This window comes from Doryrhamphus excisus, chromosome 22 (genome assembly GCF_030265055.1).
Source record: "Doryrhamphus excisus isolate RoL2022-K1 chromosome 22, RoL_Dexc_1.0, whole genome shotgun sequence".
NCBI lineage: Eukaryota > Metazoa > Chordata > Actinopteri > Syngnathiformes > Syngnathidae > Doryrhamphus > Doryrhamphus excisus.
The window spans coordinates 658771-685016 of NC_080487.1; the positions used below are offsets into that span (position 1 = coordinate 658771).

Below are 26246 nucleotides of genomic sequence, written 5' to 3' on the forward strand. Positions count from 1 at the left end.
CATTCTGACCTAGAACTGTAGTACCAATGAAGTATTCTGGTGTTACAAGTTTTTGCAAACATGACCTTAATATATAAAAGTCACAAACGTCAATATTGCATCAAATATGGGATCAAAGTCAAAGCGTCAAAGTCTGGAGCCAGCGCTTGAAAGACGTGTTGTTGTCTCCCCCCCCAACATGGCCTCCACGGAGTGACCGTGTTTCCACGGAGGAAGATGATAGTGGGTCAGCAGGGCGCCATGAAAGGAGCACTTTTAGAATGGAGGTCAAGCGGCAAACACGCTTTTCACCAGAAGACACGGCCTACACCTACGGGCTATCTGACTATTCCGCACTTTATTGTCCGATGCACTAAAACGTGCTGCTGTGTCTTGGCTGGAATAAACAGTCAGGACAAACAGGACACGATTCCTCGGTTTTCCTCATGAATTGTAAACGAAGTGAAAGGCTGCTCGTGGTTCAGATTAAGAGCTGCCTCCTAACGGGCGGATCAAAAGCAGGATTTTATCAAGGTCCCTCAAGAGGCTGTAAGCACCAAGGGGTCAATTCCATTATGACATTTGCATCTTTTTCTTTTTTGTTTTTTTTACTTTAGAGTCGGAATCCATCCCATGGAGAACTCATTTTATCTCTTGGATTTTGTTGTTTTTGTCCCCGACAAAATGGAGCAGATGATTCTGATCTAAAGGAGGACCTTCTTTCTGTCAATATAAACGTGTTTTTAGTACCTGAAAAAATCTGTTTATTATTATATTCATAACAGGAAATATTTCATATACAAAATCCAAGTCCTAATATATACAATATTAGTACACTACATGCAAAAAATGTTTATATTGTGCAGTGTACAACTGTATTGCATCATACTGTAGAACTGCATATAACATTTCTGTAGCCTTTTGAGAAAAAGATTAAGATTAAGATATGCCTTTATTCGTCCTTCAGTGGGGAAATTTGTAAAAAAAAATATTGATTAATAATATAATAATATTTTTTAATGTAAATTTGCCAACAAATGCAAAAACATTGCCTTGATGTTTGTTATTAAGTTACGGCTACTCACTCATAAATATTGCTTTTTTAAAATCTACACATTATTATTGTATCTTACATTATGATGTGTATTTATTATTGTTGATGTATCACTGTGTACTGTTTAGGATAAAGATAGTACTGCTAGATGCAGTATTCTATGAAGCACTCCTATAAAGTTGTGCTGTGGAGTCCTGGGGGTACCTGAGACATCTGCGGCCTGAGGTTGATCTCCTTCAGGTCGATGCTGCGAGCTCTCAGGTTGTTGAGCAGCTGACATAGCAGCACGCCGTCCCGCAGCGTTTGCGCCAGGTCGAACACCTGAGCAGAGTCGGCAGTGACGCGATGGTTGAGCGGAAGCACCTTGCAGCCGATCAGCCACAGGGCGCACTGCCTCCAGTATTCCATGACGGTCCTGGTCACTCAAATGCAAAAGCAAAAGTTGACACTCCAAGATGTGGCGTCCACAACATGCTGAGAGACGTGTCCCTGAAGGGAGCAGCGGCCTTAATAGAGGGGGAGGAGCTGCACAACTGGAGCAATTTAAGTCCGCTTAAGTGGGCAAAGCTTCCTGTGGCTTCCTGTGACTGCGAGGACTTCCCCCTTCTTACTTCAAGTGACATTTACACACAGATGGTCCGCGTCAAACGTAAAACTAGTCCTGGTCCGCAGTGAATACTGTCGTTCATCCATTCATCCATTCATTCCAGGGCAGTCCTACAGTATATCTGGCTAACAGGGCATGCCCATATAGGGACGCACGGCTCCTTGTGATGTCAACGTTTAGTATCATCCTAAACTTCTTTCACAGCTCACTTCCAAATGCATAAAACTCATTATCTGAAACTTTGGCATGGTTTAACACGAGACCAACATTCTAACATTTATAGGTCAGAAAAGTTGAAAAGCATCATAGGTGTACTATTAATAATAATAATAACATTATTAAAAGGGGCTGTTAGCGGCATGTCTGTGTTTTGTCCGGTGTTAAAGGGATAGTTCAGATTTTTTTGATCATTTAAATCATTATGTACCATAGAGTGGCATGGACAGTGTGAACTTTGATTAAAATGTAATTAAAAAATCTTCCTGGCGGCGTTAAATTTAATGAACAGCACCATCTGCTGTTCTTGCTGCAAATTACAGGCTTGACTGGCTTCTGTGTGTAAATAATGATGATAATAATCACATCACTGGTTAAAAAGATCAAATTGTTGACATGGCCAAACATGGCTAATACGCATCAAATTCGACATGATCCCCGTCCCGTTGGGATGCAATATGGAGTATCTACTTCACTTCCAGTCAGCAAAGAAAGAGAGAAAATACAGACGGACACCCCCCCCATCATTAAGAGCAAGACATAAACACAGGAAGGAAGCTGACGTATCCCATGCTGTTTCACACCGGATGAGCCCACCACAAGTTTTAGCATTACTGGCCTGGACGTAACACTGGAAATTGTAACCTGCATTTTAAACACCAAAAAAAATGTGTCGTATAATATTTGCCATTTTCTCACTCATATGTCAGCTTCTGTGTACTATTTCTGTACTTTTTAACAGAGTGATGGAAATAAAGCTGATGTAGTATTACATACTTGTATTCATTTAATTCCCAATGGATAATTAGTGAACGTGTGCCAACTATATTTATCAATTAAAGTGTTTTAGAACTAAAATTTTCTATTGCGTAATGTAAATAAATCTCATCTTATCTTCACTGGAGTTGTAGGATAGCTGGAGCCTGTTGTGGGCACTAAAGGCACTATTACCTGCTATAAAATCTGCTGTAACTTCTTCAAAAGGGGACCTATGATGCTTTTTCCACTTTTCTGCCCTATAAATGTCGTTAGAATGTTGTATTCTGGTGTGAAACTATGCCAAAGATGGGTTTGCACATTGGCAAGTGAGCCCTGACAGAAGTTTGGGATGGCTACAAACGCTCGGTTTCAAAAGGCCTGGTAAAACTGCTCCTTTGTGATGTCACAGAGGGGCGGACTTCCTTATATGTTCATAGTTAGGAAGCACTTTGGGCGTGTGACCAATCACGGCGGAGTGGGCGTACCCGGAGGCGGGCCGTGGGTGGAATAAATTAAAACAGAATAATTTAAAAAAGACACTATACTTACAATTCCCCTGGAAAGCTTTAACAACAATAGAACTATCGCCTCAAATTGCAAGTTCATAAATATACAATCTAGTATAGCCTCAAATGGCTCAATGTACGATTATTCCATGAAAACAGGTGTTCTTATTGTTTATTTTCTTGCACAACGTAATTGCAGCAAGAAGGTTCCAATTCGACGCACACTCCGGGTGGCAACACCCTTTACACTAATAGTTCCGGGGTGATTTATGTACAAACCCCCTGGCACTACAATGTAAGGTTAGCAGACAGTTAAAGTTAACAGAGTTTTGGACAACGAGATAACAGAGCCTTTAAAGTTAACGTATGATTAAGCCTGGTTGAAAAAATAAGTCCCCAGCTGATTCCGGCACTCACTCGATGGTGTCAGCGGAAGTAGAACAAGAGGTACAACTGTTATATACACGACATGTTCAACGCATTATATTTTAACAAATATTATACAGAATGGTGACTAAAAAAATAAACGTTGCTGAAAGTTGCAGGAAAATGTTATTTTTAGCCCACCTGTTTCTCCCCGGTACTATTTGTGGGACCCACATAAACTCGATAATACCAGCGAAAGACGACATACCACTACAAGAAGCAGAACTGTCAAACAATATTAATAATCCTCATTTAATTCAGGTGGTGTACCTAGCGTTGGGATATAGTGTGTATTTAATAAAGACCAAAGGAAATGAGAGTGAAGTCTTATTTTCGGCGGTGCTGCTGCTGCTTTTTTTTTTTAAGGCGCTATACGTCACCGGAAGTTTGCCCAAAAAAAGAAGCAGCAGCTCAAACCGTCAAAACATAAACAGAGCAGTCAACCTTGTTTCTTCTTCTCGCTGCTGCGACGCTGACGCTCGCCGTCAACAATGTGGCGTCTTTTTCCGTCACGGTCTGCCCGCTAGAGGCATTTGCTGGGCGGCGACGAAAGCAAAGCCACAAAAATAAAAGATTAGGACTGAGCTAAAGAAGTGCCGAGCGCCGGGCCGGGCCTGCGAGTTGAGCTAGCTAGTTAGCCGCGCTATCTTGCGGGTGTGAGACCAAACAGGTGTTTAGCAACAACAAATGCCAGCTGTTGATATTCGCTAACCTTGCATATGCTACCTTGTCACGTTATTGCCATACCGTTGTGCTGTTGTCGGCGTTTGTGGGGGGACGGGAGACTAGTGCAGGAATGCCACCAAAACAGGCCTGCGCGTCAGTTTAAAACTGTTGTTTTCAGTATGCCGTCATAAAGCGTCTGTGGGGGGAATTCTGCACATGAGCGTGGCGGTTCGATGACCTGACAGGCGGCATATGCATGTCTTTGAATGAAAAACAGTAACTTTTAGAGTTGACTAGTTTGCAAGTTGCAATGACTCGCGTTTTTGGTGTGTTTGACAGACTCACCTTGGTGGAGACGAGGAGCACACAAACAGACATGATGGCGGAACCTGATGGCAAATCCACCTTGGTCAATGGTATTGAACCGCAGTCAGCATCTTTTGTTGGGGGGTGTTTTTTTCTGACAGGTGTGTGTTCTTTGCAGGGCCTTCTGGAGAGGGGGGAGCAGGGGATGATAAACACAAAGACGAGGATGCCTGCGGAAGCAAAGAAGGTTAAAAAACAAAAACAATCTGTGCTGCTAAAGGCTGTGTGCATGCTAACTATGTGATGGTGCAAGGTAGAAAATATCCTAGAAACTCAAGGTGCAAATTGTAGTAAATGTCATCTACCTATCTATTGTGGCGCCCGTAGCAAGTATAGGTGTGATTATAACCATAGAGTCGTAAATGGCGCAGGTGGTACACATACACGTGTCTCTTCTGGCTAAAGCAACAATAACAAAAGAAGAATGTGAAGGGAGTCCAGTCTATTTGGCTAGTGTGTTGGATTACACCGTCCCATAATAGTCCCATAATGTCCTTAGGAGGGGGGGGCTAACATCTTGCACCAATTTACCAAAAGTCTGAAATGTCTAACTTCTCAGTTTGCCAGCATTAATCTAATTGTTGTCTTCTTGGTGTCCCCTTAAAAAAAGACACAGGAGAAGCATCCGGAGACAAGAACGTGTCGGAGAAAAGCGAGCTGAAGGCGAGCCAAGATGGAGAGGTGGATGATGAAGACACGGATAGCATGGATGGCAGCGGCCTCTACTCCCTGACTGAGGACGGTGAGCGAGAGAGCGAAGGAGATGGACGAGACGGGGCGAAGGAGAAGGAAAGTGGAAGACGGGCCGGCAGGAAGAGGAACAGACCTTGCGGCGGCGGCAACAACACCACCCACTCCTCCAGCTCGGACGAGGAGGAACAGAAAGACGAGGAGGACGACAACGACGACGAAGACAACGACAACGAGGCGATGGAGGCGTGGCTCGGTGCTGAGCTGCGGGACTTGCGCGGTCCCGCGTGGCGCGCCATCCCCTCGCTGCGCTCCAGGGAGATCGGCCGGGATGCGCCGCAGTTCGTGCGGCGGGTGTGTGGCGCCCGCGGCTTGGTGCAGAGGCTGGAGCTGCAGGGCCGGCTGGAGAAGCACTCCGGCTGCGTCAACACGCTGCACTTCAACCCGTCGGGCACGCGCCTGGCGTCCGGCAGTGACGACCTGAGGGTGGTCATCTGGGACTGGGCCGTACGACGCGCCGAGCTGGAGTTTGACAGCGGACACAAGAGCAATGTTTTTCAGGTGAGACGCAGCCCCGCCTCCACAAAGAGGCTGAATGAGATGAGCCGATGTGTTCATCATCACGATGATGGGCCTACTTGGTAACAAAGCGATGAGGTTTACAGCCGCGATAAAATAATCCGTATTATGTCCGTGAATAACAGTTAGCAGGGTAGCAGTCGAGTGTCGTGCCTAAAAACCGTATCGCTGATGACCTCCAGGCAAAGTTCCTGCCCCACAGCGGCGACTCCACCTTGGCCATGTGCGCCCGAGACGGTCAGATCCGCGTGGCCGAGCTGTCCGCCACACAGCGCTGCAAGAACACCAAGAGAGTGGCGCAGCACAAAGGCGCCGCCCACAAGGTGAGTATTTGACACGCTGGTTCACACGCCGTCATATGTCATTTCTCGCCGTTTTTGTTTGCTTCCAGCTGGCCCTGGAGCCTGACTCGCCGTGCTCCTTCTTGTCAGCAGGAGAAGACGCCGTCGTGTTTGGAATCGACCTGAGGCTGGACCGGCCCGCCAAGTGAGCCATCTTGTTGACTTAACACATTTCTGCTCGGTCTATGGAGATGCTGCCGTGTTACACGATGAGCAAACCGATGCCTGACCGTGTGTTTGGGTCCGTGTGGCAGCAAGCTGGTGGTGGTCAAGGAAGGCGACAAGAAGGTGGGCCTCTACACCATCTTTGTCAACCCAGCCAAGACGCACCACTTTGCTGTCGGCGGGAGGGATCAGTATGTTAGGTATGCCTGATGATGATTGGGGGGGGGCTGGGTGGTCCCACGTCTTTGTTGTTGAGATGACTCGCTCTGTAGGATTTACGACCAGAGGAAGATCAACGAGAACGACAACAACGGCGTGCTGAAAAAGTTCTGCCCCTCACATCTGGTGTCCAGTGAGTCCAAAACCAACATCACCTGCCTGGTGTACAGTCACGACGGCTCAGGTAAAACGACGACTCGGGTAAAACGCCGGCGGAAGCGTCGGCGGCGCAGGCGAGCACGCTGAACCTGCTGATGTGTGCAGAGCTGCTGGCCAGTTACAACGACGAAGACATCTACCTGTTTGACTCCAACCACAGTGACGGCGCCGACTACTGCAGGCGATACAAGGGACACCGCAACAACGCCACAGGTGGGACACGCCCCCACCAGTCTGACGCCGACCGACGCTAACGCCTCCTCTGCCTCCTTCCCGCTAGTGAAAGGCGTCAACTTCTACGGTCCGTGCAGCGAGTTCGTGGTCAGCGGGAGCGACTGCGGACACATCTACCTGTGGGACAAACACTCGGCTCGCATTGTCCAGTTCATGGAAGGGGACATCGGGGGGGTGGTGAGTGTCACATGACATGACCAAAAGGTGTCATCAGGGTCGTACGCTACCGAATGTCACATTTAACAGATATTATGATTGCCCTTTGAACTCCATCGTCCCGATGTGACGCAGGTGAACTGCTTGGAGCCGCACCCCCACCTGCCTGGAATGGCCACCAGCGGCCTGGATCACGACATCAAACTTTGGGCGCCCACCGCCGAGACCCCCACCGTACTGAAGGGCCTCAAAGAGGTAACTGCTTCTGTCTGATGGTCACTTTAAGACGAGCGGGGGGTCCTATGTTTTTTCCAGATAATGAAAAGGATGGAACTTTAATATTATGTATTATTTATTATATTAATATAAAAGTATTAGTGGTATCAACTTTGCTTTTTTCCTATTTTCCAAATATTTCAACTTTCTTTAAAATAATGCGTAAAACTTGTTTCCCAACTAAAATGACATCATTTGTCTTCATAATATTACAAATGTATTTTATTCTTGGAACATTCCATTTGTTTTGCAGCTTTGTTTTCCTAGTAATTATGACTTTATTCCGTTAACATTTTGACTTATCATCATCACCTTTTTCCAACTAAATGTTTTCCTCGTTAAGTTTTTCCTGGCAAATTGCTACCTGTTTTTCCGTATTTGCTGATTATATTTGAATTAGCATGATCTGTTTGCCGCACCTGAAGGTGATGAAGAAGAACAAGCGGGAGCGTGACGAGGACAGCGTGCGGCACAGCGACCAGTACGACACGCAGCTGCTGTGGTTCCTCATGAGACACATGAGGAACAGGCGGCCCCCCAGGGTAACTGCGAACACACTCGGTCAAGCGTGGCGTACCGTCGTAATTGTTGACTCACTGTCCCTAATATTGTGACTAGACTCGCCGCGAGGGGGCCGACGCCGACACAGACGAGTCCTGGAGCTCGCCCAACACCTCGGACGAAGAGGAGGGGGGTCCGGATCATGTCCAGTGCATGTCCTCCTGAAGCGCATACACAGTCGCAGTCCAATGGGAAAACGTGTTTAAAAAAACAAAACAAAAAAAAGATACATGTTTTCCACTGGACAGCGACGGTGCATTCGTGCACCTAGATAAAGTACACTTCATGGCCCTTGGAGAAGCACACATCTCCACACGTGGTGTCCAAAAGGCAGCCAGACATGGAGATGTGTGCTTTTCATTGGACGGCGCTCGTACACTGGCACTTCTTCTTCTGGCACATACACGTGGAATCTGACACAAGGCGACGTCTCAGCAGACCCGGAACGACATTCACACCCGACACCAGCACGTAGCCCCGCCCCCCTGTGTGACTTCCCGTATGCCGCCTTCCTTCTTTGGCCATGCCCACCCCACCATTGAGCGCACTTTGAATCAGGGATGTCGGAGTCGGACAAGCAAAACGTGCACTAACTGATTCTTTTGGCCGTCTTTGGGGGAGAGACGGGGCTAATTTGTTTGGCATATTTTTGTTGCACTTAAAGCTCTTGGATGGAACTCACAAGGAAGGAAGGAAGGAAGGCGTCTCGCTCTGTTGCGTCCAACAGCCTTTCCTCCACCCTCGATCACGATGCACGTGGAGCGGCTGGCTGCTCGGCTTCAGCGTTCCTCGGACGTTCTCCTGTTCCGCTTGGCGTCTCTAACCCAGTGTGGAAGTAGAAGCAGATCATGAGTTTTTGTAAGCACCCCGAATCTTCAGTCCTAAGAAAATGCGGACGGAAGGCTAGATGGGAGTGGGGGGGGGGGACATGCTTTGGACAAGTGTGCTTTCCACTCCTTTTTTGTGTGAGCCATAAAGTCCAGCTTTTTTCTCGTTTTCCGAGAACTCGAGTTATGTAGTTTGAATTTGTGTACATAATATAAATATGAAAACTGTAAAAAAATCTAAAATTTAATGAATAAATGAACATTTAGAAAATGCTGTTTGATTCCAAAATGAAACGATACATTTGATTGGTTGCAGAGGTTTATATTGGATACCAGGACAAAACGCAAGGACAACGCCCTTTTTGTTTCCCTCCTTTACTGTTCGATGGCAGTATTAAAGGTGTTCATTGTTCTTGTTTAGGTAAACTATTTCATCTTTGGTCTTCATTTGAGAGTTTTATTCTAATTGTGAAACTTTATCTTCCACAGCCACTAGAGTTGGTCACATTGTAAAATTAGTTGGAAATATGGTCAAACGTTTGTACAATAATACAAAGACCGTACTGTTGATTGACGCTGCTTGTCCTGTTTAGAATTATTCCACATCATCCATTTGGTGGGAGGATGCTGACGTGTTTGAACATGGCGCCCACTCTCGCTGTTTTTCAAAATGAATAAATGATCACTGTTGACTACGGCATATTATCGTATTAGTCCTAAATTAAGCATTTAAGCATAGAATGTCTAAAGGAATGGTCTCTTACAAAATGAAAATGGCTAAGAGATACTGATTTAAAGCCAAACATATGGAATAGGCTTGTTTTCCCAAGAACAAAATGTTGGTACCCACAACTCACATTTTCTACTCACAATGCATTTTTATTTTCTGTTGTCACATGAACTTTAATAATAAAATTTAGTAATATGGATGTGAATATCAGCACTGAGGACGATTCCATACACATCTGATGCACTGCCAGCGATACCATACTTTAACCATACATGGAATTTCTGGCGATATGATATGATGGGATAATCATTTAGTTCAAATCAAAAATTAAAGTGACACTTTCAACAGTGGATTCAATGTTTGTTTATATTCCTATCTACTAATATGAATGAGCTAGCTAGAATTAGCTAGGCTAATACAGTAGTGAGGAGCAGAAAGTGGAAAACAACTTATACCCTTTTAAAATGGGGGCGGTACACACTTGTTGCAGGGACGGACAAATAGCTCCTGGACAATTAGGAAAGCAGCTGAAGAACCACTGACCTGATTTGCTTGGTTCTTCCCCGGTGTCCGACCAGGAAGTAGACGGGGGTGGCGGTAGACTTGTCCGTGTTGGGGTGTCCCCTTTTTAAGGGGGGGTGCTGCCGTTGGACGGCTTCTTAACGCGGCATTCTTTTCAAATGACGGACGTTTTGTCGAGCTTCCCGCCGCTCTTTGCGAATCTGTAGTGTCTCCGAACATACCATTTAAACGTTGCGGGGGGGTTAAATATAGAAACTTCGTGGCTGCTGCTTGCGTGCGAACGTCCATGTGTTTTGCTAGTAGCTCACGGCTTCCGTATTTATTCAATACAAAAGGCCAAATAATGATGGTGCATTCATGGCGCCTGGGGAATTAATAAAACGGCTTTTAAATCAGATTTTACCGATACCAACAAACGCATCGAGATGAATCTACATTTCACTCTCAATTGAAAGAAACGCAGCTTCCCGATAGGAGGTTGTAATTGTTCCACAATACAAACATTTTCAAAGTATTCAAGTAAAGTTGAAGGTGTTCAAACTGCAAAAGAAAGAAGTGTTGAATATCCAGCTACATTGATATCAGCGTTTATTCCGGGTTATAGGTCAGCATCTTTGTCAGCGAAGCATCCCACCCAAAGACACTGGCAGCGCCTTTCCCTCCTGAGCGACGCCAAGGTTTTTCCTCCTCTGACTCCAAACAATAACGTATTGTTGACATCATATTTTTATTTAGCAAAGCATAGCAGTCCTAAAAAAAAGCTAATATGTACAAACAGGCATCTGACCTGTGACTGTTGTCTTTTTCTTGCTCCCAGTTGGTGTGCTTGGACATGAACATTAAAGGTTATTCTTTGTAGTGGAGAAAGTGCTGCAGTCTCTTGCGGTGATCTGCCGACATGTGAACAGCACTGAAGTGGGAAAACAAAACGTTAATTCGGCGCCCTGAAGACGCGCTCCTGGAAATGTCAGCACCTCCTGCACTTACTTCAGGTGATCTCCAAAGGTGGTGGTTATTCGGTATATGGCCGTCTTTAGTGCAGCCCTGAGAGCGAAGCGCAGCGTCTTGTAGGCCGAGTCTCCCATGCTGCCGGTGGTCCTCACGGGTTTGGTGGAAGCATGAGGCAGCTTGAAGTGCCGGTCGACTGCCTGGAACAGAAGGATGGCTTCTCACCACGAACCACGACTGAAGATAAATAGTGCAAGCAGACCTCTTGCAGCAGCAGCATACATGAGAGGATGCTGGGTAACGCCGTCTGGACCACTCCAAAGTGGTCCTCGGAGAAGGAGGCTTGGACCAGGTAGGACAGTCCTGCAAGCCAGGTTTTATGATCAGGTAAGGAATGTACTGACAGCGATGACTTGGGATGCTGGATATTGGGATATGGATATGAATATGGATATTGGCTTTGTTACCCACGTCTGATATACCGACATTGTCCAGCACTCATATCACTGATGCCGACATGAGCAGCAGCTCTTGCCTCAAACTAACGAACTCATGATGCTTCTGGAACTGTGATGTATTTCACCAATAAATACTTTTATGACAAATACTGCAATGCATGTTAGATAAAAAGTGTATGTGCAGGTAAGCGACCTTACCTTCTAAAGCCCAAATGTGGGCCTGGCTGTCGGCAAAGAGCGCTTCACTGGAGGCCTCTGGAAGCTGCGTGATAAAGGAAGACGGGTGAAGTGCGGCGTTCCAGTCCAACTTGCCAGTGACAAAGTCGTGAGCTCACCTTGTTGAACAGGTAGGCTATGAGCACCCGCTTTGACAGGTAGGTTTTCACCTTCACAGATGAAAAACAAATGTTAGCATTTCAATGAAAACATGGCAGCCTTAATATGTTTACCATGCTTTTTATATTGTGTTACTTTTATCATAAAAACTGCCAAAAATAGACATATCCATTCATTTTACAAAGCCGTTGAGTAAATAAACTGACGCCTGGCGGCATGCAAACATTACATACCTGCTCTTTTCGGTTGTGGAGGAACTGGGCCAGAAGGTTGGGTTTGGGGGCGTCCTGCTTGGGACCGGGCAGGGGGACAGGCGACGATTCCAGGCTGCCGCTGAGCTGTGAATCTGGAGCAAGGGAATGACACAAGAACAAATAAAACTTGTAAGGAAGCCAAGATATTTACTGTATGCACGCCGCATGTCCCCTCACCTGTAGAGGTGGACCACAGCTTGGGGGCCCTCCTCATGACATGGGGGCTCTGCACGGCACCGTGCCACGGCGAGCCCTGATCCACAGGAGCTGTGAGACGACGCAGGCCAGACCAGGCGAAGGGGCTGTCCAGGCTGGGAGGTGTGAAAGGGGCGGTCAGGGGGCTCTGTGCCACGCCGCCGACGGAGGGGGCAAAGACAGACGCTGGCGTCTTGGACAGGAAGGTGGTGGGCCGCGGACTCATCACATCCTCCAGGCCTGAAGATACTTTGATCAAAAACATTTGGGATCCTTTAATGGACTTAAAATGTCAGCCAAGCTTAAATGTATAAACTTAGTAGCCACGTCATCACCAACTAACTAACAGCTAGAACAGTCCCAATGTCCAAAATGAACAGAAGGTACCTGTGGACGTCTCTGATGAGGACTTCCTTTCACTCCCCGTGGACAGCGACTTGGCCCTGCCGTTTGTCGCCACGCTGTCGTGATACGCCACCAGTCGCTGCGTCAGGTCAGCCAGCAGCGACAGACACTCCCTGCTGATGGAGTTCCAGTTGTGAGGATGACCACCTGACAAGGAAAGATGGACATTTCCATCATGTTATGTTACGTTAAGTATAACACACATTAAAAATCAGTGCAAACAAGCAAACCTGGCTGACTCAGGCTGAACACCTCGCAACGACGCGGTGGCGAGTGCTGAGAGAGCAGAGCCAAGTCCTGCAGGGCAAGGAACTTTATGGGGAGAACATGCAAGGTGAGGTACAGGAACCTACATGACTTGTGGAAGAAAGCTAACGGGCTACCTTTAAAATAGCCGGCTGGGGCTCACTCAGGACTTTGGGAAGACATTGGTGCACATCCTCAGTAAAAGATGACTGCACTGGAAATATGTATCCCTGCACAAAAGGGCCATCATTCCATCAATTACATTGTCATTAATCAAATCATCATTTATATAGCTTTGTAGGTGCTTCACAAGAGGAAAACAAGTTACCAAATTAAAATAGAAAGACAGAATCACATCTAAAATACTGTATCTATAATCATCATGTGTCAAAATAAATAAATGAATGAATAAATTGTTTTTTAATTGAGATGTCAAAACTGACAGCTCTGTGATAGACTTTAAAGGGGGTAAATGCAGGAAGAAAACACCCAGATTTTTCAAATAACACACCCAGAGTTTTAATGACATCTTAAGACAAACATGGCTGGTTCACCACTTTCTTATACGTACAAATATAAGAAGACTCCGCCCTCTAATGTCTACATAACAAAGAGTGACAGCCGTGTGTGTGTGGACACCCACCTCAGTGACAAAGATCCTGAAGAGGAGCAGAGTGATGTACCAGCTGAAGAGCAGGAAGGTGGCGCTGATCCACAGGTGGTAGAGCAAGGACAAGTCCAGCAGTCCGGCGATGGTGTCCAGACGATGGGCGGAGCTAGAGGGGAAGACGAGCATCAGGGTGTGAGCGCCGTGAGGGCGGTGACAGTTTTGCTTGAAGGCACACTGACCTGTCCCTGTGGAGATGGAAAGTTTTACAGATCCATTCTCTTGGAATATAACCTGCAAACACAAAGCATGAAGACGGCAGCGATGTCTGATTTACTCAACACAAGACAATGACAGCGAAGGTCATTTAAAGCTGGGTTTACCCAAAAAGAAGTACACTATGATGTAGTTCCTAACGGAGTAGAGTGCTTGAGTGGCGCTGCACTTGACCACAAGTGGCAGGGACGACTTAAAGCGAAGATACTTGTATTGCTAAGGAAGGAGAAAGAATGCAAAAGTTCACCAAACTAACTAGTGACAGGTAAAGGCACTTGATGCACATGACGCACCTGAACAACGTGGAAGGAGACATAGTTGATGTTGTGGATCACACCAAACAGACTGTGGGAAAAGCCAACGAAGGCTCCCGCCAGGCAGAGGATGAGATGGTACTCGTTCAGACACACCTGAGGAGGCCTGTTCAGACAATTATTAGTCATGTGTTAGCATAACAAGCGCCACTTAGAGCCCACCTGCTTACCCCTCACTCTGGGCACACGGATATCCCAACATCTCATATCTGCCCCCGATGGTGACGGCGGCGCACCAGGCCACAATGATGCCCATAACGCAGTGGACCAGGGAGTTGACAACGTGGCGTGGGTGAAGCAGCTGAGCCAAAAGGGCAATTTTGGAGCAGGCGATGCTTGGGACCACTAAGGGGAACATAAATCATATCATGTGGCGCCTCGGTTTTCAACAAAAATGAAAGATTTGAACTCTGCTCACCTGTATAGTACTCAAAGATCAGGAATCCAACCATGACGGTGACGGCGCACAGCAAGACGAAGGAAAAAATGGTGCTTGTGCTCGTCATGACGGACAAACATTCTGTTGAAGAAGGAAAAGCAAGACATTTAGCTTGACTGGAGGTTGAAGAACTTCAATATAAATATGCTTACTGACCTGATATGGTCTTGATCGGGAGGAGAGGACTGAATCTGCTGAGGATGACAAAGACGGCTGTGCTGGGTGGCAACAGGAGGACAGCCCAGGCAATGCTGGCCGCAGCCCTCCAGCATATCACCTGAAAAAAACAACGCTTGTGTCGATCATTGACATTTCTGTGGAATTTCATAGAACAACAACGGTAAGAAAATAGAATGTATTTATTGTCATTGTAACAGTTACAGCATAACAGAAGGTGTATTCTAAAAGGTATTTTACACCCGAATAAAAAACTGGACGTTGGAGACTATCTCCTGTTATATTTCCCATTTCATAAGTCTATCATTGCATCCTTGCCTGGAAACCAACTGACAAAATGAAGTCCCTGATATAGAGAATGATGGAGTCATTTACTCCCACAATATTCACCTCAAAGCTTACGGCCCAATTAAAAGACCTATAAGTGTATTATATCTTTACACACACACACGAACCACGAAAAATGTATACATAGGTGAACTTGGATAGCATGTAAAGATTAACGGAGCTAAACGTAAGCTAGCATAAACAACGCGTCTATAGTTAGCATTTTCGCGAACGCCGTGTCTTAGTTGTATATAAACAAAAGCGGCCTTTTGGAAGACAAATTGACTCACCTTGCGGACAAACCAACAAGTTTGATCCGAAAACATGACTCTAGTAGAGATCAAAAGTAGTCATTCGGACTTTTCTGCTGTTCAAAAAACTATTATCCATCATCAACTCAAATTTCCATGCCGCGCCACATTCACAGGACCTCGAAAGGACCCCTGGCATCGCTAAGGGTGTCCGAATCACTTCCTGTTTGAAAAGAAAACGTTTTCCCCCGAAACAAAAGAAAGCGTTTATTGTCAGCTAACTGGGGGTATGCTTTACGGAATATGAGTAATATCTGAATTAAACATTATATATCCAGATATATTTAGGATATTTCGGTAAAAACATTTTAGTAATTGACATAGGGAATCATGACAAACACACCCATGAGACTTGCTGAAATGATAAGGTAATTTACTAATATCTACACAAATACATACATATATGAGTAAGTGCAATTTTATTCAGTTCTGAATCCCATTACTTTCATCATGCATTAAAGACTTCTCCTGATGATAGCCATTCCCATAAAATTCCAAAGCAGTTTTTTGGTCGTCCGGGGTCAACAATTTGGACTCAAACGCATTGGCGGGAAGCTTCTGTGTTGAACTGATGGACATGTCCGTCTGAACGGCTTTGTGGGCAATCGGCTTCTGTCCTGGTTTTAGCGCAATGGCGGGGAGGGCCTGCTGCTCTCGCTGGGTCTTCTTGTCCTCCCACAGCTTGAGGAGGCGCCGCTGGTTGTTGGTCATGTCTTTGAGGTTCTGCTGCAAAGACTGCACCTGCTCCTCCAGGAGCGTCTTGGAGGTGACCGTGTTAGCCAGCTCGGACGTCAGGTCGTCGAGGGTCAGACTCAGCTTGCTGGTCTTGTCCGCCAGCGAGGTGCACTCACGCTCCTTCTCTTGCAGGTCGTTGATGATGTCCTTGGTGGTCTTGCCGTTGAACTTGGGGCTGCACTCGAGGCCGATTTCCGTGCGAAGGGCCTTCACTTGCTTCCTCAGCTCCTTGTTGTCTAAGGTCAAGGTCTTCAGTTTCTGCTTGAGGGCCTCGGTAGAGCGCATCCTGGACTCGTACTGCCTCAGCTTCTCCTTGAGGACGCTTTCCCTGTGGACGGCATCATCTCGTTCCTGCCTGCACTTCTCCAACAGCTTTAAGGTCTCGAATTTGGACGCTCGGTCACTTTTGCCGTTGGAGGCGGCCATCCCAGCGATCACCACGCAAAGCACAACAACAAATCTCAGATCAACAGATCTCACAAAGTCATTTTTGCTCCTGTTACGGTAGATCCTTGGGCATCATGTGGCGAGATCCCCAACGGCGCACCTGAGCCTCAGCCTGAGACTGGGGCAGGTGACATTCCTCCCACAGGGTTTTCTACCAGTGTAACTCAAAGCTGAGGCTAGAATAACCATTAATTAGGGCGCCAGCATCTCTCTGACAGTTTCAAGTGACACAATTTCTTCTTCCTATTTTGTTCATGAATCTAAACTCTAATTCAAATATGTCTAATATAACTATTGACAGGTAGTGTCCCCGTTGGGTAAGCCAAAGGTAGTTGCCAACAGTGCCGCATCACCCCCCCCCCCCCCCCCCCCCTCAGGCGGAGTGCCAGATTAAGATGGATGAGTTGTGAAATGTCACTTTTACAGTCGGGAGCTATTAGTTACAAGCTCTTGCTGCATAAATATTTAAAAATGCCAAAGTGCTGAAATGTGCCGGGTGGTGTCGACGCAGTCAGCTGCGATTAAAAAAGAAGTCAGGTTGCCTCCAAGTCTGGGATTTTAAAGTTGGTTTATTGGAGTTATAATCTTTATGTGCTGTAAGCATCATCCATGACATGGACATTCTGTGTTCTGGAAGAATCTGAATCATTCAATCAGAAGGGGGTCATTTTTGTAACTTAAATAGAATTTTCCATTCTTGAACTCCATTCTTTGATCCAAGTTAGTCATTAAGCAAAAGAATTCAGTAAAAGATGCATTTAGGATGCTCTTTTTGGACAAAGGAACATCAGGGCCACAGGACTTTATTCCCTTAAATGACTGCGTACTCGTCATTAAATTACGTTTACTGTAAGTATGGCCCTAATACCCCTTTGTACTTTTTGTATTTGTTGACAGTGTTGAATGATTATATTAAAGAAAATGAAATACATTCATCAGTAGAGAAAATTCAGTGTAATCCTTTCCAAATCCCATTCCCCTGATATTCAATAAATAGATGCCTGCGAAGGCCAACAATTGGTAAAGTTTGGGCTGCTGGTGCGCCACCGTACGTTTGTCTTTGTGGAAGTTCAGGACCCACCCCAGTAGAAAGAAGAGGACTGGTACCAATGTTCATCATCAGCCATGAAACCAAGCATTAAATGTCGGGTTTTGGGCCGGCAGGTGCGAGTGGAGGTGAAATCCAGACGGCCCATGACTTCATCCCCACAGCAACCCAATTCTCTCTGACAAGGCAACAGGAGAACCTGCAAGTTGGTAGAGGGGAAAAAAACAGCAACACTTGCTTGGGGAAGGAGAAATCATGTAAAGGAAGTGTGGTGTTGGATTCCGCAAACACAAACCGGAGACACTCAAACAGGCTGCAAGGTGAAGAGAAGTACAAGCAGATATTAGACAACGAATACCTTAAAACAATGGCTGCTTATCATGTTGTGGCATTGGCATGGATGGCTGATAATGCTGATGGCGTGTCGGGTTTTAGGACCGGCTCTGCTTTGCTGAAGAAATAGGCCTAAAAACAGGGAGGAATAAAAAATAATAATAATAAGAATACAATCATCGTCAAAGTTCCATGTTGTTGATTACTGTGCGGACTAATTACACCAATGCGAGGAGACATGTGACACCCTGAGCGTGGCGACACGCACATCTCAGTTTCCCCTGAGAGCCAGGTCACATGACACACTACTTCCCACCCTCACAGGGACGCAAAGGACAGTCAAACAGTGTGAAAGTCATGCGTGTTACCATCAGCACTATTAATGCTGGTTATGAAATTTGCCCCTGACTGATATTACAACATTGGTTCTATTGCGGCTTTGACATATAGTAATTAATAAAAAAAAAAACATGAGCTATGTTTTCCTTTCCACTTTCTCATGAACCCCAAATCATTATTAGAGTAACATAATGACTTTTCACATTTCAGATAAATGATTGTATGCCTTACCTTGCAACCGACAGCAAGGAGGACGTTGAGCACCACAATGGCCGACATCACGGCCGCAATCATCTTGGGCTGGTCGTCACGCACTGCGGGCCAGAAGGTGATGACCAGGACAGAACCGGACAGGAAGAGCGCCAGCAGGATGGACAGCCACCTCAGCCACTCAAATGGGAATATCCACAGAACCTTGTTGGGATAACATGATCAAATATACGGTATTTACCTCAAACTTCTTTTGTATTTTTTGCCATCTAAAAACCCTATGAACAAGAACAAGGAAGCAGTAATTGATCCTCCTTTTAATCCTAGCATGAATGTGACTGAGTATGGGGAACCTACCACGGCAGGAATGTAAATGGAAAGGGAGTATCCGTACACGCAGACAATCTCCATAAAGGAATACGACACCAAGTTCATGATCTTGTTGTTTCTCCAAAGCAGGAAACCCCAAACAGCAAGCGGCACCAGCCAAGCGTAGATGAAGATGGCCATGGCCGCTATGGTCACTGGAGGAACACAACCAAGCATTTCCAATGAAGTTAGTTGGATGTTAAGCTCCCGCAGACCTCAAACTGGGGACTTTTACCTTTTCCAAACTCAGGTGTGTACCTATAGTCTGGCTTGCCTAAATTAACCAGGAAGGTGGACAAGTTCCCACTGATAGCAATGGCAAATACAAGAGTGGTGCAGATCCAAAATGGTCCTAAATGGAGACAGATCAAGATATCAGCCACAGAAGCTGAAAAGGTCTGATATCATCAACAGGAATATGGATCTGCCAACGAACCGTAGAGGTCAGGATTTCGACGAAGGTAGACATGAATGAAGTTCTTTCCAGGCCATGGCAGCACGGATCCTATGATTCTTTCCTTAACCTAAAAGACATACGAGTCCATTACCGTCTTGTACACACTTTCATGACGTAGTAAAGGCAGTTAAACTTACGTGACGTGTGTCCACGTTGAAAAACATTTGGTAGTACTCAAAAGTCCAAAAAGGGATACTTTTCTTTTGCCCAGAGAGAAGCTTCAATGGAAGAAAAAACATAAATGAATACAACTTTTTCAAGCATTCAACGGTTCTTTGCTGACCTCACCTCAGCTTTGTCATCACTGGCGAGCGGATCGTCGTCGCCGCCATCAGAAGTGAGGTCGAGGGGATTTCTCAATGTCTCTGAATTGATTAAATCGTCCTCGATGCTGATGGTGGTTGAATCTTTGCCAGCTGCTAGCAGACTGCTCTCTTCAAATTCTGTAATAAAGACATTGAGCACTTTAATAGTACGGTCATTAAAAGTAAGTGTAATACTAAACTTTGCTAATGTTCTGCAAAGGCTTGTAAGAATGAGACTGCAGTGTAAATACATGGAGACAACTGAGGCCACCCACCTTGAAACTGGAATGGGTCGTTTGCTGCCATTGACACGAAAACCACCGATCAATCCGCCAGGAACTTAATGTTTTATGAGTTCAAGAGACACCAAAGCAATCGTTCTTTTTCCTATGAAAGTACAAAAAAACACCACCACCAGAAATAGAGATTCAGAGTGTCCTAATGTGTCTGCTGCCAAGACAGATAAGAGAAAACCGTTTAAAAGTGTTATAAATGGGCTACTACCTAGCTAGCACGTCTTCATGCGGGAAACACTGACGCTACAATACTTTTTTTAAAGAATACAACAATATTCTGAAGTCTAAGTCAACTTAACATACAGATTTGGCCGCAACAATACACACAATGTACAATTTTCCAAACAATCTTGCAAAAATAATGTCGAGTTTGCTTTAGCTACGTTGACGGAAGCAGGATCAGGAAGAGGAGCCGTGTAAACATGACAGCTTCCTTTTCAGCTCTTTCAAAGTAATTGGCTTGAATGGATTATTACCCCAAATGTCCCCTTTATTTTGTTACATTATAGTCATTATATATTCAGAGATATTTTATAAGTAACATTTATTGTTTTTAATGCCGTGCGAATGTTTGGTGATGAAAAAACAATTGTGTCTTTTACTATGGACTTTTATTGTGACACAAACAAGCTAAACATGCTAGTCGGTCAACTTGTAATGTTGGCTCAACATTTGGACCTCGAATTTCGGACAAAAACAACATAAATAACGAATAACTTCAATGCATGGCCGTATTTCAAAGACACCAATGACTTTGCTGATGATTTCATCAAGGCTTCTACATGAGGGCTGTTGTAATGAACGCATTAATTAGGTGGCTTGACGCAAAAGCGTGAAAATGTTTCGGTGAGTTGAATTAATGGCCTCCAACATGGACAGCGACGTCATTTACGTACGGGAAAGAGGCAAGCTACGTCGTGTCAGTGACATTGTACTCGCACCACCCAAGCCGACCTCGTCGTGCAGGAGGACCAACCCGTTTGTGCAAAGGAAGGAGCACTTTGTCTTCACCTACAACGCAGAGGGCAGCCTGAGATACAGCAGCAAGTCTCTCTTCGACATCGCCCTCCTCTTCATAGCTGACAACGTCCACCATGTGGACTCCCTGGTGGGCTTCCCCGAGCAGATAGGGGACAGGCTTTTTACAGCCGCCGAGGAGAACCGGGTCTTTTTGAACCCGGACCTTTCTCCTAAAGCCCTGCAGCTCTTCAGTGATGCCTATGGAGACATGGTGCTGGGATCTCTCTGCCTCAGGAATAGGTTGGTTTCAATGCCCTCTTTTTCAGTCGTTCATTTTCTACCGCCCATCCTCACGAGGGTCGTGGGGGGTGCTGGAGCCTATCCCAGCTGTCTTTGGGCTAGAGGCGGGGTTCAACCACAACCACTAATACAGCAAAGAGGATTGAAGTAGAATCTTAAAAACAGCAGAGTCCTCCTGTGAAGTTGACCATTGGTTCCCAAACCTTGCACGGTCGCGTACCCCTTCAGACCTCAGACCTGAATCCATGCATCCCCCACTCCTGCACACAGACCCCACTTGGGACTGGAGGGCTGATCTGATGTCATTCATGGTCTGTTTGACCCTGCAGGCCACCAGTTGAATGTCCTGGTTTAAACAAAGCATGTACAGTACATGTTATGAAATACACGTTTACTCTGTCCTTTGACTGGCTGGAGTTTACCACCGCATCTTATCTCCACGGTTCCCTGCAGGTTTCCTTTACTGAGCGAGAGGATGGATGACATCAAAACCTTCCACAGTTTGAAAAGTTTAGACTTGTTTGGCTGCAGACTCGGAGACAACCACGAGATCTTCCTGCACCTGACATCCAGCTCGCTGGCAAGGTGAAGAACACACCACCGTCAGGTTCAACGTCCTCAATGTAAAAACTCTTCTTCTCCTGTTTAGCTGCCTGATCCAGCTCTGCATCGGCGCTAACGGCCTGTCAGACGTGGGCCTGCAAAGACTGACGGCACCGGTCAGGATGAAGAGGAAAGGACTGGACAGTCTTCAGTACCTGGATATGTCAGGTTAGTTGACATCTTATTATGATGTCATATCAAACTGCAATAACATCTCACCAATAGCACTACAGGCAGTAGTACTGTATTATTTAGTGGAGTATCTCAGATTAAAAGTCTTTTTCCTTCCAATGCAGACAATCCCATCTCAGAGAGCGCTCTCAGGTATCTTAAATGTCTCCCCAAGCTACAAAACCTTGATGCCTCCAGGACCAGTATGAAGGTGAGGCTGGCTGGTTGATTATCATTGTGTTCAACTTGTGATTCAACTTTTTGTTTAACTTTGCAGTTTGGAACGAGATTAAAATCGACAATATGGGAGATGCTGGGATTAATTTACTCCGAGAAACCACTGGAAGCGTTCGATCACTCCACATGTAAAACACAAGGATGGGCAGAACAGGTGATTTTTTAAACATATGTTGTCCTGTTTAATGTGTGGCTTCTGTAAAAACCAAAAAGTGCTTCAAATTATCAGGTGGTGAACCAGTGGGAAACCAATGGAGCGCAAATGCCCAAACAGAAAAAACTGGAAGAATCCAGAATATCGGCACTTCGCTTCTGTAAGTTTTTCACTCTCTGAAATGTGAACTCTGGGCAAATTAAGAATCATTAAGTATTTTTTTTAATATTATTATTACATTAATATTGATAATTTTATTTGTAATATTTTTTTAAATCAGTTTATTATCAGTTTAATATTTGCAATTGGACATCTTTGGCTCTACAAATAACAAAAAAATTGAATTTGTCATTTGTGCCGTTCTCAATACTGTATTCTGGTTAGGCCTCCGCCCCTATAGCATAAACTAGCTTCTTGGAGCACAGCACACACACAAAAAGATCCCCTTTAATATTTTGAATTTATTCTTTGTTTTTAGCATAAGCCGCGGACCAATAAAAAAAAGTGCGTTGAAAAACTCTACAGAATTCTTAACACTCAAACTGAACTTTTAGTCGGTAGGCAGAAGTTCATCCGAGAGGTGCTGAACGCAGCCTCGTCAGGCGAGAAACCCGCAGCTGCAGCCACCACCTTGGAGAAGGAGCAACACCTGCACTTCTACAAACCTTCAACAGGAGGCGTCCCCCCAGACGCCGACTTATCTTCCTCAGCCAACCATCAAGTCAGGACGTCCAAAAGGAAACGCTTGCCGGAAAGATGGGGCGGCTCAAAGACCAGCCCGCCGCCAAAACGTGTATCAGTGGTGACGGCAGCAGACATGGACTTGTTAGACAAATATGTCTAACGTCTTCTATTGTAATGCTTGGCTTTCAGGCAGGGGTGTATCTTTTCTTTAATGTTGTAGAAATAAAGCTATTTTATAAATCTTGATGTACTGAAATACCCATTGTCCATTTTGAATTTAAAAGCATTTTATTGTTAAATCTGATGACGGGTAAAGGAAGCTGCTACCACATTGTACCATACCAGAAGGGGTCGGCATTATCCATTCACATTTTCAATAAAATAAGTTATAACAATTAGAGGAAAAAGCACCCGTAAAACTATTACTTTTGAGCTAATGTAGAAGTGCAAAGCCTCCATTGTGTCCCACGCTTCATTTGCAAAGCAATCATAAAAAATGTTTCCTCAAGTAGTTTTTTATGTATATATCACAGGACAGCGTAGGGATTAAGTCATGATGGCAAAAAAGTAGCTTTTAGATGTCAGATTGACTAAGGTTCACCTTGGGAGGGAGAGGCCCCGCCCCCTCCTTTTCTGCTTCCAGCCCTTTTGGGGTAATAATGAGCAGCGAGGACGGCAGGTGGGGAATCAGTTTCTGCTCCGTGATGAACTCCCCGTCACCGTAGATGCTCAATTTCTGAAAAGTTGGAAGCATCTCCATTAATAGGGCATCATTTCATTTTGAAACGATAATCTGCTGGATGCGGTATGCAGCACCCCATAATTTGGATACTAAAATTACTTCCATTATCAAGGTTTTTAAATCACAAATGGGTATTTTTTCTAACCATTATTTACATACTTTATTCCAGCATTAATATCTTCAACATGTTTAATTTAATAGTTTTATTTAATCCACCCATCCATCTTCTATGCCGCTTATCCTCTCGTCTTATTTAATGTTTCCACTTATTGTAACTTGGTGGTTTCTGTTGATCAATCCACTCCTACTTTAACTCATGAAACAAGCTTGGCTTCTTCCTACTCCCTTTCAGAGATAAGCTGAGAACATCCCGGGTTTTGACCAAGAACAATGTGGCAAAAAGGAACCTACCTCAGCTGTCACATGCTGGTCCACAGCGGTGGCCATGGTGGCACAGCATATCCAAATGAGGACCAGCACCGACAAGACCAAAGTGGTGGTGAGAATCCATCCCGGCAGCCAAGGGTTCCTGTATATTCCACAGCACAGCAGGAACTGAACCAGCTGTTTCCCTGGTGAGTTGTATAGCTTGGGTTCCCCACCCAGAAGAGACTAAATGCTGGGATGTGATGATCCTAGTCACCCTGAATTCAAGCATGTTCACCGACCTTGAGAGACAACTGAAGAGGTTGTAGCTGTCATCGGCGCTCATGTCCCGATCCCGCTCCTGGATGAGAGTGCGCTGGTAGTCCTTGTAGACGGGGCTGCTCAACACAGAGTCTTCAAGTAGGAGAAAGTGATAGTGAAAGTGATACCTCTGTTTGTGTTGACTGAAGCCTGTTTTATGCTTTCTGCATCTCAGAGACGTGCAGCACTCCTAGTCTTAACACTGACCAACTTACTTGTCTTCTGAGGTTGATGTTCCTCTTCTTCTTCCACTTCAAACTGGAAGAAGTTGATTTGAGGCTCAGTCTGGCAATCAAGACAAACATGAGGGTTTATTTTAAGACAAACAGTCCATGATAGCGTCCCACCTGGAAAATGACCACTTTGCCGTCATCCGCCTGGAGGTAGAACGTCCACGTGGAGGTGATGAAGCTGTGCGCCTGATTCATCATGTCGTCCCAAAAGCCTCGGACTAATGTCAGCGGGTACAGCAGGTGAATCCTCGGCACCATGGCTTCCAGCTTCAAAACAACAACAGAACTATGATAACGCACTTTACAACATAGACAAATACTTGAGTCAAGTAATTACAACCGATTTGATATCAGAGCAGACGAGACGCCATGTCTTCATCACTTAGGTTTGTTGAAGTTAAGATGAAAACAAGTTACCACACCCTGTTAATTAATGTCAGACTAAGATTTAACATACTGTACCTGTTCATAGCGTTGCTCAGCAAAAGGAAGCTGACTCTGGCAGCCCAGTTTGCATGCATACTGCTCATTAGCTTGTTTGTAGGCTTCGTGGCAGGCTGGAAATCAGGATGGCAGAAAAAAGAGAACATGAAAATGCTGAATATGTTTTATGCATGCATGCATGAAAATCCCTCCATCATCTTGGATTAAAGTAAAGATGAATTACGCCAGAGATAAATGAATATATGGGAAACCCTGCATAAGGAGGGGGAATGGAGTCCAAGTCCAGAACTGTACAAACAGCCTAATGTGCGCCTGACACAATGATGGGGAATGTAAACAACATACTACATAAAAAGTGCGTTGCATCAGAGTGAGAGTGATTTGTACTGTACAACACAAAGGACTGTACGCAACAAAAAAGGCTTGTGTAGTAGCCGGGACACTTAAAAGCAGAGAGTGGAAGCCATTGAGGTCAAAGGCTCATTTTCAGCTTACTTGATTCACAGTCGGATTTAGTGCGATTCAAATCTTTGCTGTCACGAACAAACTGGCAAATGGAGAAGAGTCGGCAGCCTCGCTGACAAGCATAGAGTTCCTCCTCCTACAAAAAATATAATTTCATAATCAACAGTACAATGCTAATGATGGAAGCTAAAGCTAGCCGTGATCCCTTAAGCTAACTTGACAGCACTCACCCGCGGGTACGTATGTAAAGTGTATGTCATCTCACACGACCGATGGCAGGACGCCGTGCTTCCCAACACGCTGTCAAACACGTCTGGGGAGGCCCATACGCTCGTCAGAGGGAGAAACAACCCCAAAACACCGAAGAAATAGGACAATGTCCTCATTTTGTCTGCGAAGTGCCAAACAAAACAACACCGTCCAGTTCAACTCTTTCTTCCTCCTTGGTAAAGTCCTCGCGAGAAGATGACGTCTACGAGATTGTTTTGGGGCTTTTAAATGCCCGGGACATATCAGTGTTTTGTAGTTTCAGACGAGATAAGACGAATAAGTGAGTTGGATTTCACTCATGTTTACTAACATAATTAATGGGAAAAATAAACTTGATTGAATATGAGATTCGTATATTGGAGAAAATGTGGTTGTCGTTTTTTGTTATGTTTTATATTATTATTATATTTACCGTCGATGACTTCT

At 45.2% G+C, this 26246-nt stretch overlaps 7 protein-coding genes across 15 annotated transcripts in view; 2 read left to right on the forward strand and 5 right to left on the reverse strand.

Annotated features, from left to right (window-relative positions):
• The window catches only part of LOC131109370 (guanine nucleotide exchange factor VAV3-like), a 34822-nt gene extending 29066 nt beyond the window's left edge, over nucleotides 1-5756 (reverse strand). For 2 of the 5 annotated variants that reach the window (XM_058061293.1, XM_058061291.1), the window contains exon 1: nucleotides 1238-5756. In XM_058061293.1, the coding sequence (XP_057917276.1) occupies nucleotides 1238-1441 (204 nt within the window). In that variant the 5' untranslated portion in view covers nucleotides 1442-5756. The remainder of the gene's footprint in view (nucleotides 1-1237) is intronic. The other 3 variants (XM_058061292.1, XM_058061294.1, XM_058061295.1) reach the window with 3 other exon arrangements.
• dcaf8 (DDB1 and CUL4 associated factor 8) lies at nucleotides 3928-9770 on the forward strand. Of its 2 annotated transcripts, XM_058061299.1 has the most exons (13): nucleotides 3928-4217; nucleotides 4553-4629; nucleotides 4698-4766; nucleotides 5190-5830; nucleotides 6031-6171; nucleotides 6240-6334; nucleotides 6444-6554; nucleotides 6627-6757; nucleotides 6838-6945; nucleotides 7013-7143; nucleotides 7258-7377; nucleotides 7824-7940; nucleotides 8017-9769. In XM_058061299.1, the coding sequence occupies exons 2-13, from the start codon at nucleotides 4590-4592 to the stop codon at nucleotides 8122-8124; spliced, it is 1812 nt and encodes a 603-aa protein (XP_057917282.1). In that variant the 5' UTR covers nucleotides 3928-4217; nucleotides 4553-4589; the 3' UTR covers nucleotides 8125-9769. The 2 variants fall into 2 exon arrangements, with proteins under 2 accessions (XP_057917282.1, XP_057917281.1); XM_058061298.1 differs by lacking the exon at nucleotides 3928-4217 and having other exon boundaries at nucleotides 4231-4629; nucleotides 8017-9770.
• An 825-nt stretch (nucleotides 9771-10595) lies between these two features.
• ndc1 (NDC1 transmembrane nucleoporin) lies at nucleotides 10596-15483 on the reverse strand. Of its 3 annotated transcripts, none has more exons than XR_009120736.1 (19): nucleotides 15311-15483; nucleotides 14673-14793; nucleotides 14496-14597; nucleotides 14248-14422; nucleotides 14057-14183; nucleotides 13871-13979; nucleotides 13730-13781; nucleotides 13524-13656; nucleotides 13018-13110; nucleotides 12865-12946; nucleotides 12617-12781; nucleotides 12212-12478; nucleotides 12014-12126; nucleotides 11780-11830; nucleotides 11643-11706; nucleotides 11249-11349; nucleotides 11026-11186; nucleotides 10826-10948; nucleotides 10596-10727 (listed from the first exon to the last, which is right to left on the reverse strand). XR_009120736.1 is itself a non-coding variant. In XM_058061297.1 (18 exons), the coding sequence occupies exons 1-18, from the start codon at nucleotides 15344-15346 to the stop codon at nucleotides 10885-10887; spliced, it is 2016 nt and encodes a 671-aa protein (XP_057917280.1). In that variant the 5' UTR covers nucleotides 15347-15483; the 3' UTR covers nucleotides 10600-10884. The 3 variants fall into 3 exon arrangements, 1 of the variants encoding a protein (XP_057917280.1); XR_009120737.1 differs by having other exon boundaries at nucleotides 10608-10731; XM_058061297.1 differs by having other exon boundaries at nucleotides 10600-10948.
• A 271-nt stretch (nucleotides 15484-15754) lies between these two features.
• Nucleotides 15755-16854, reverse strand: zgc:113691 (uncharacterized protein LOC503529 homolog). Its single transcript, XM_058062646.1, has one exon. It carries the CDS (start codon nucleotides 16490-16492, stop codon nucleotides 15755-15757), a length of 738 nt encoding a protein of 245 aa, XP_057918629.1. The 5' UTR covers nucleotides 16493-16854.
• Nucleotides 16855-17049: 195 nt separating this feature from the next.
• On the reverse strand, nucleotides 17050-20986 carry yipf1 (Yip1 domain family, member 1). 2 transcript variants are annotated; one of them, XM_058061303.1, is made up of 10 exons: nucleotides 20882-20986; nucleotides 19850-19961; nucleotides 19558-19712; nucleotides 19407-19487; nucleotides 19249-19336; nucleotides 19048-19164; nucleotides 18801-18967; nucleotides 18465-18647; nucleotides 17920-18026; nucleotides 17050-17760 (listed from the first exon to the last, which is right to left on the reverse strand). In XM_058061303.1, the coding sequence occupies exons 2-9, from the start codon at nucleotides 19878-19880 to the stop codon at nucleotides 17940-17942; spliced, it is 909 nt and encodes a 302-aa protein (XP_057917286.1). In that variant the 5' UTR covers nucleotides 19881-19961; nucleotides 20882-20986; the 3' UTR covers nucleotides 17050-17760; nucleotides 17920-17939. The 2 variants fall into 2 exon arrangements, with proteins under 2 accessions (XP_057917286.1, XP_057917285.1); XM_058061302.1 differs by lacking the exon at nucleotides 20882-20986 and adding an exon at nucleotides 20079-20224.
• tmem59 (transmembrane protein 59) lies at nucleotides 20078-26009 on the reverse strand. Its single transcript, XM_058061301.1, has 8 exons — nucleotides 25781-26009; nucleotides 25581-25686; nucleotides 25104-25198; nucleotides 24756-24908; nucleotides 24624-24693; nucleotides 24390-24501; nucleotides 24133-24250; nucleotides 20078-23715 (listed from the first exon to the last, which is right to left on the reverse strand). The coding sequence occupies exons 1-8, from the start codon at nucleotides 25934-25936 to the stop codon at nucleotides 23554-23556; spliced, it is 972 nt and encodes a 323-aa protein (XP_057917284.1). The 5' UTR covers nucleotides 25937-26009; the 3' UTR covers nucleotides 20078-23553.
• Nucleotides 20487-23223, forward strand: lrrc42 (leucine rich repeat containing 42). Its single transcript, XM_058061300.1, has 7 exons — nucleotides 20487-21130; nucleotides 21584-21715; nucleotides 21780-21901; nucleotides 22030-22115; nucleotides 22182-22295; nucleotides 22371-22455; nucleotides 22850-23223. Exons 1-7 carry the CDS (start codon nucleotides 20730-20732, stop codon nucleotides 23137-23139), a joined length of 1230 nt encoding a protein of 409 aa, XP_057917283.1. The 5' UTR covers nucleotides 20487-20729; the 3' UTR covers nucleotides 23140-23223.
• Nucleotides 26010-26246: the final 237 nt, after the last annotated feature.

Bases quoted from the DNA above. Each gene is read 5' to 3' on its own strand.
- dcaf8 (XM_058061298.1), top strand. From the start codon at position 4,524: ATGACTCGCGTTTTTGGTGTGTTTGACAGACTCACCTTGGTGGAGACG. The intron at 6,335-6,443 runs GTGAGCCATCTT...TCCGTGTGGCAG, and splicing joins AGGCTGGACCGGCCCGCCAA to CAAGCTGGTGGTGGTCAAGG. The intron at 6,555-6,626 runs GTATGCCTGATG...CTCGCTCTGTAG, and splicing joins GGGAGGGATCAGTATGTTAG to GATTTACGACCAGAGGAAGA.
- ndc1 (XM_058061297.1), bottom strand. From the start codon at position 15,346: ATGTTTTCGGATCAAACTTGTTGGTTTGTCCGCAAG. The intron at 11,831-12,013 runs GTATGTAATGTT...TCATCTGTGAAG, and splicing joins TCCACAACCGAAAAGAGCAG to GTGAAAACCTACCTGTCAAA. The intron at 11,707-11,779 runs GTGAGCTCACGA...TTTATCACGCAG, and splicing joins TAGCCTACCTGTTCAACAAG to CTTCCAGAGGCCTCCAGTGA.
- zgc:113691 (XM_058062646.1), bottom strand. From the start codon at position 16,492: ATGGCCGCCTCCAACGGCAAAAGTGACCGAGCGTCCAAATTCGAGACC.
- yipf1 (XM_058061303.1), bottom strand. From the start codon at position 19,880: ATGGCAGCAAACGACCCATTCCAGTTTCAAG. The intron at 19,337-19,406 runs GTAAGTTTAACT...TATGTCTTTTAG, and splicing joins TCAACGTGGACACACGTCAC to GTTAAGGAAAGAATCATAGG. The intron at 18,968-19,047 runs GTAAAAGTCCCC...GTGTTCCTCCAG, and splicing joins CACACCTGAGTTTGGAAAAG to TGACCATAGCGGCCATGGCC.
- lrrc42 (XM_058061300.1), top strand. From the start codon at position 20,730: ATGGCCTCCAACATGGACAGCGACGTCATTTACGTACGGGAAAGAGGC. The intron at 21,902-22,029 runs GTTAGTTGACAT...CTTCCAATGCAG, and splicing joins TCAGTACCTGGATATGTCAG to ACAATCCCATCTCAGAGAGC. The intron at 22,116-22,181 runs GTGAGGCTGGCT...TTAACTTTGCAG, and splicing joins CCTCCAGGACCAGTATGAAG to TTTGGAACGAGATTAAAATC.
- tmem59 (XM_058061301.1), bottom strand. From the start codon at position 25,936: ATGAGGACATTGTCCTATTTCTTCGGTGTTTTGGGGTTGTTTCTCCCT. The intron at 24,502-24,623 runs GTAAGTTGGTCA...TCCTACTTGAAG, and splicing joins ACATCAACCTCAGAAGACAA to ACTCTGTGTTGAGCAGCCCC. The intron at 23,716-24,132 runs GTAGGTTCCTTT...CCAACTTTTCAG, and splicing joins ACCAGCATGTGACAGCTGAG to AAATTGAGCATCTACGGTGA.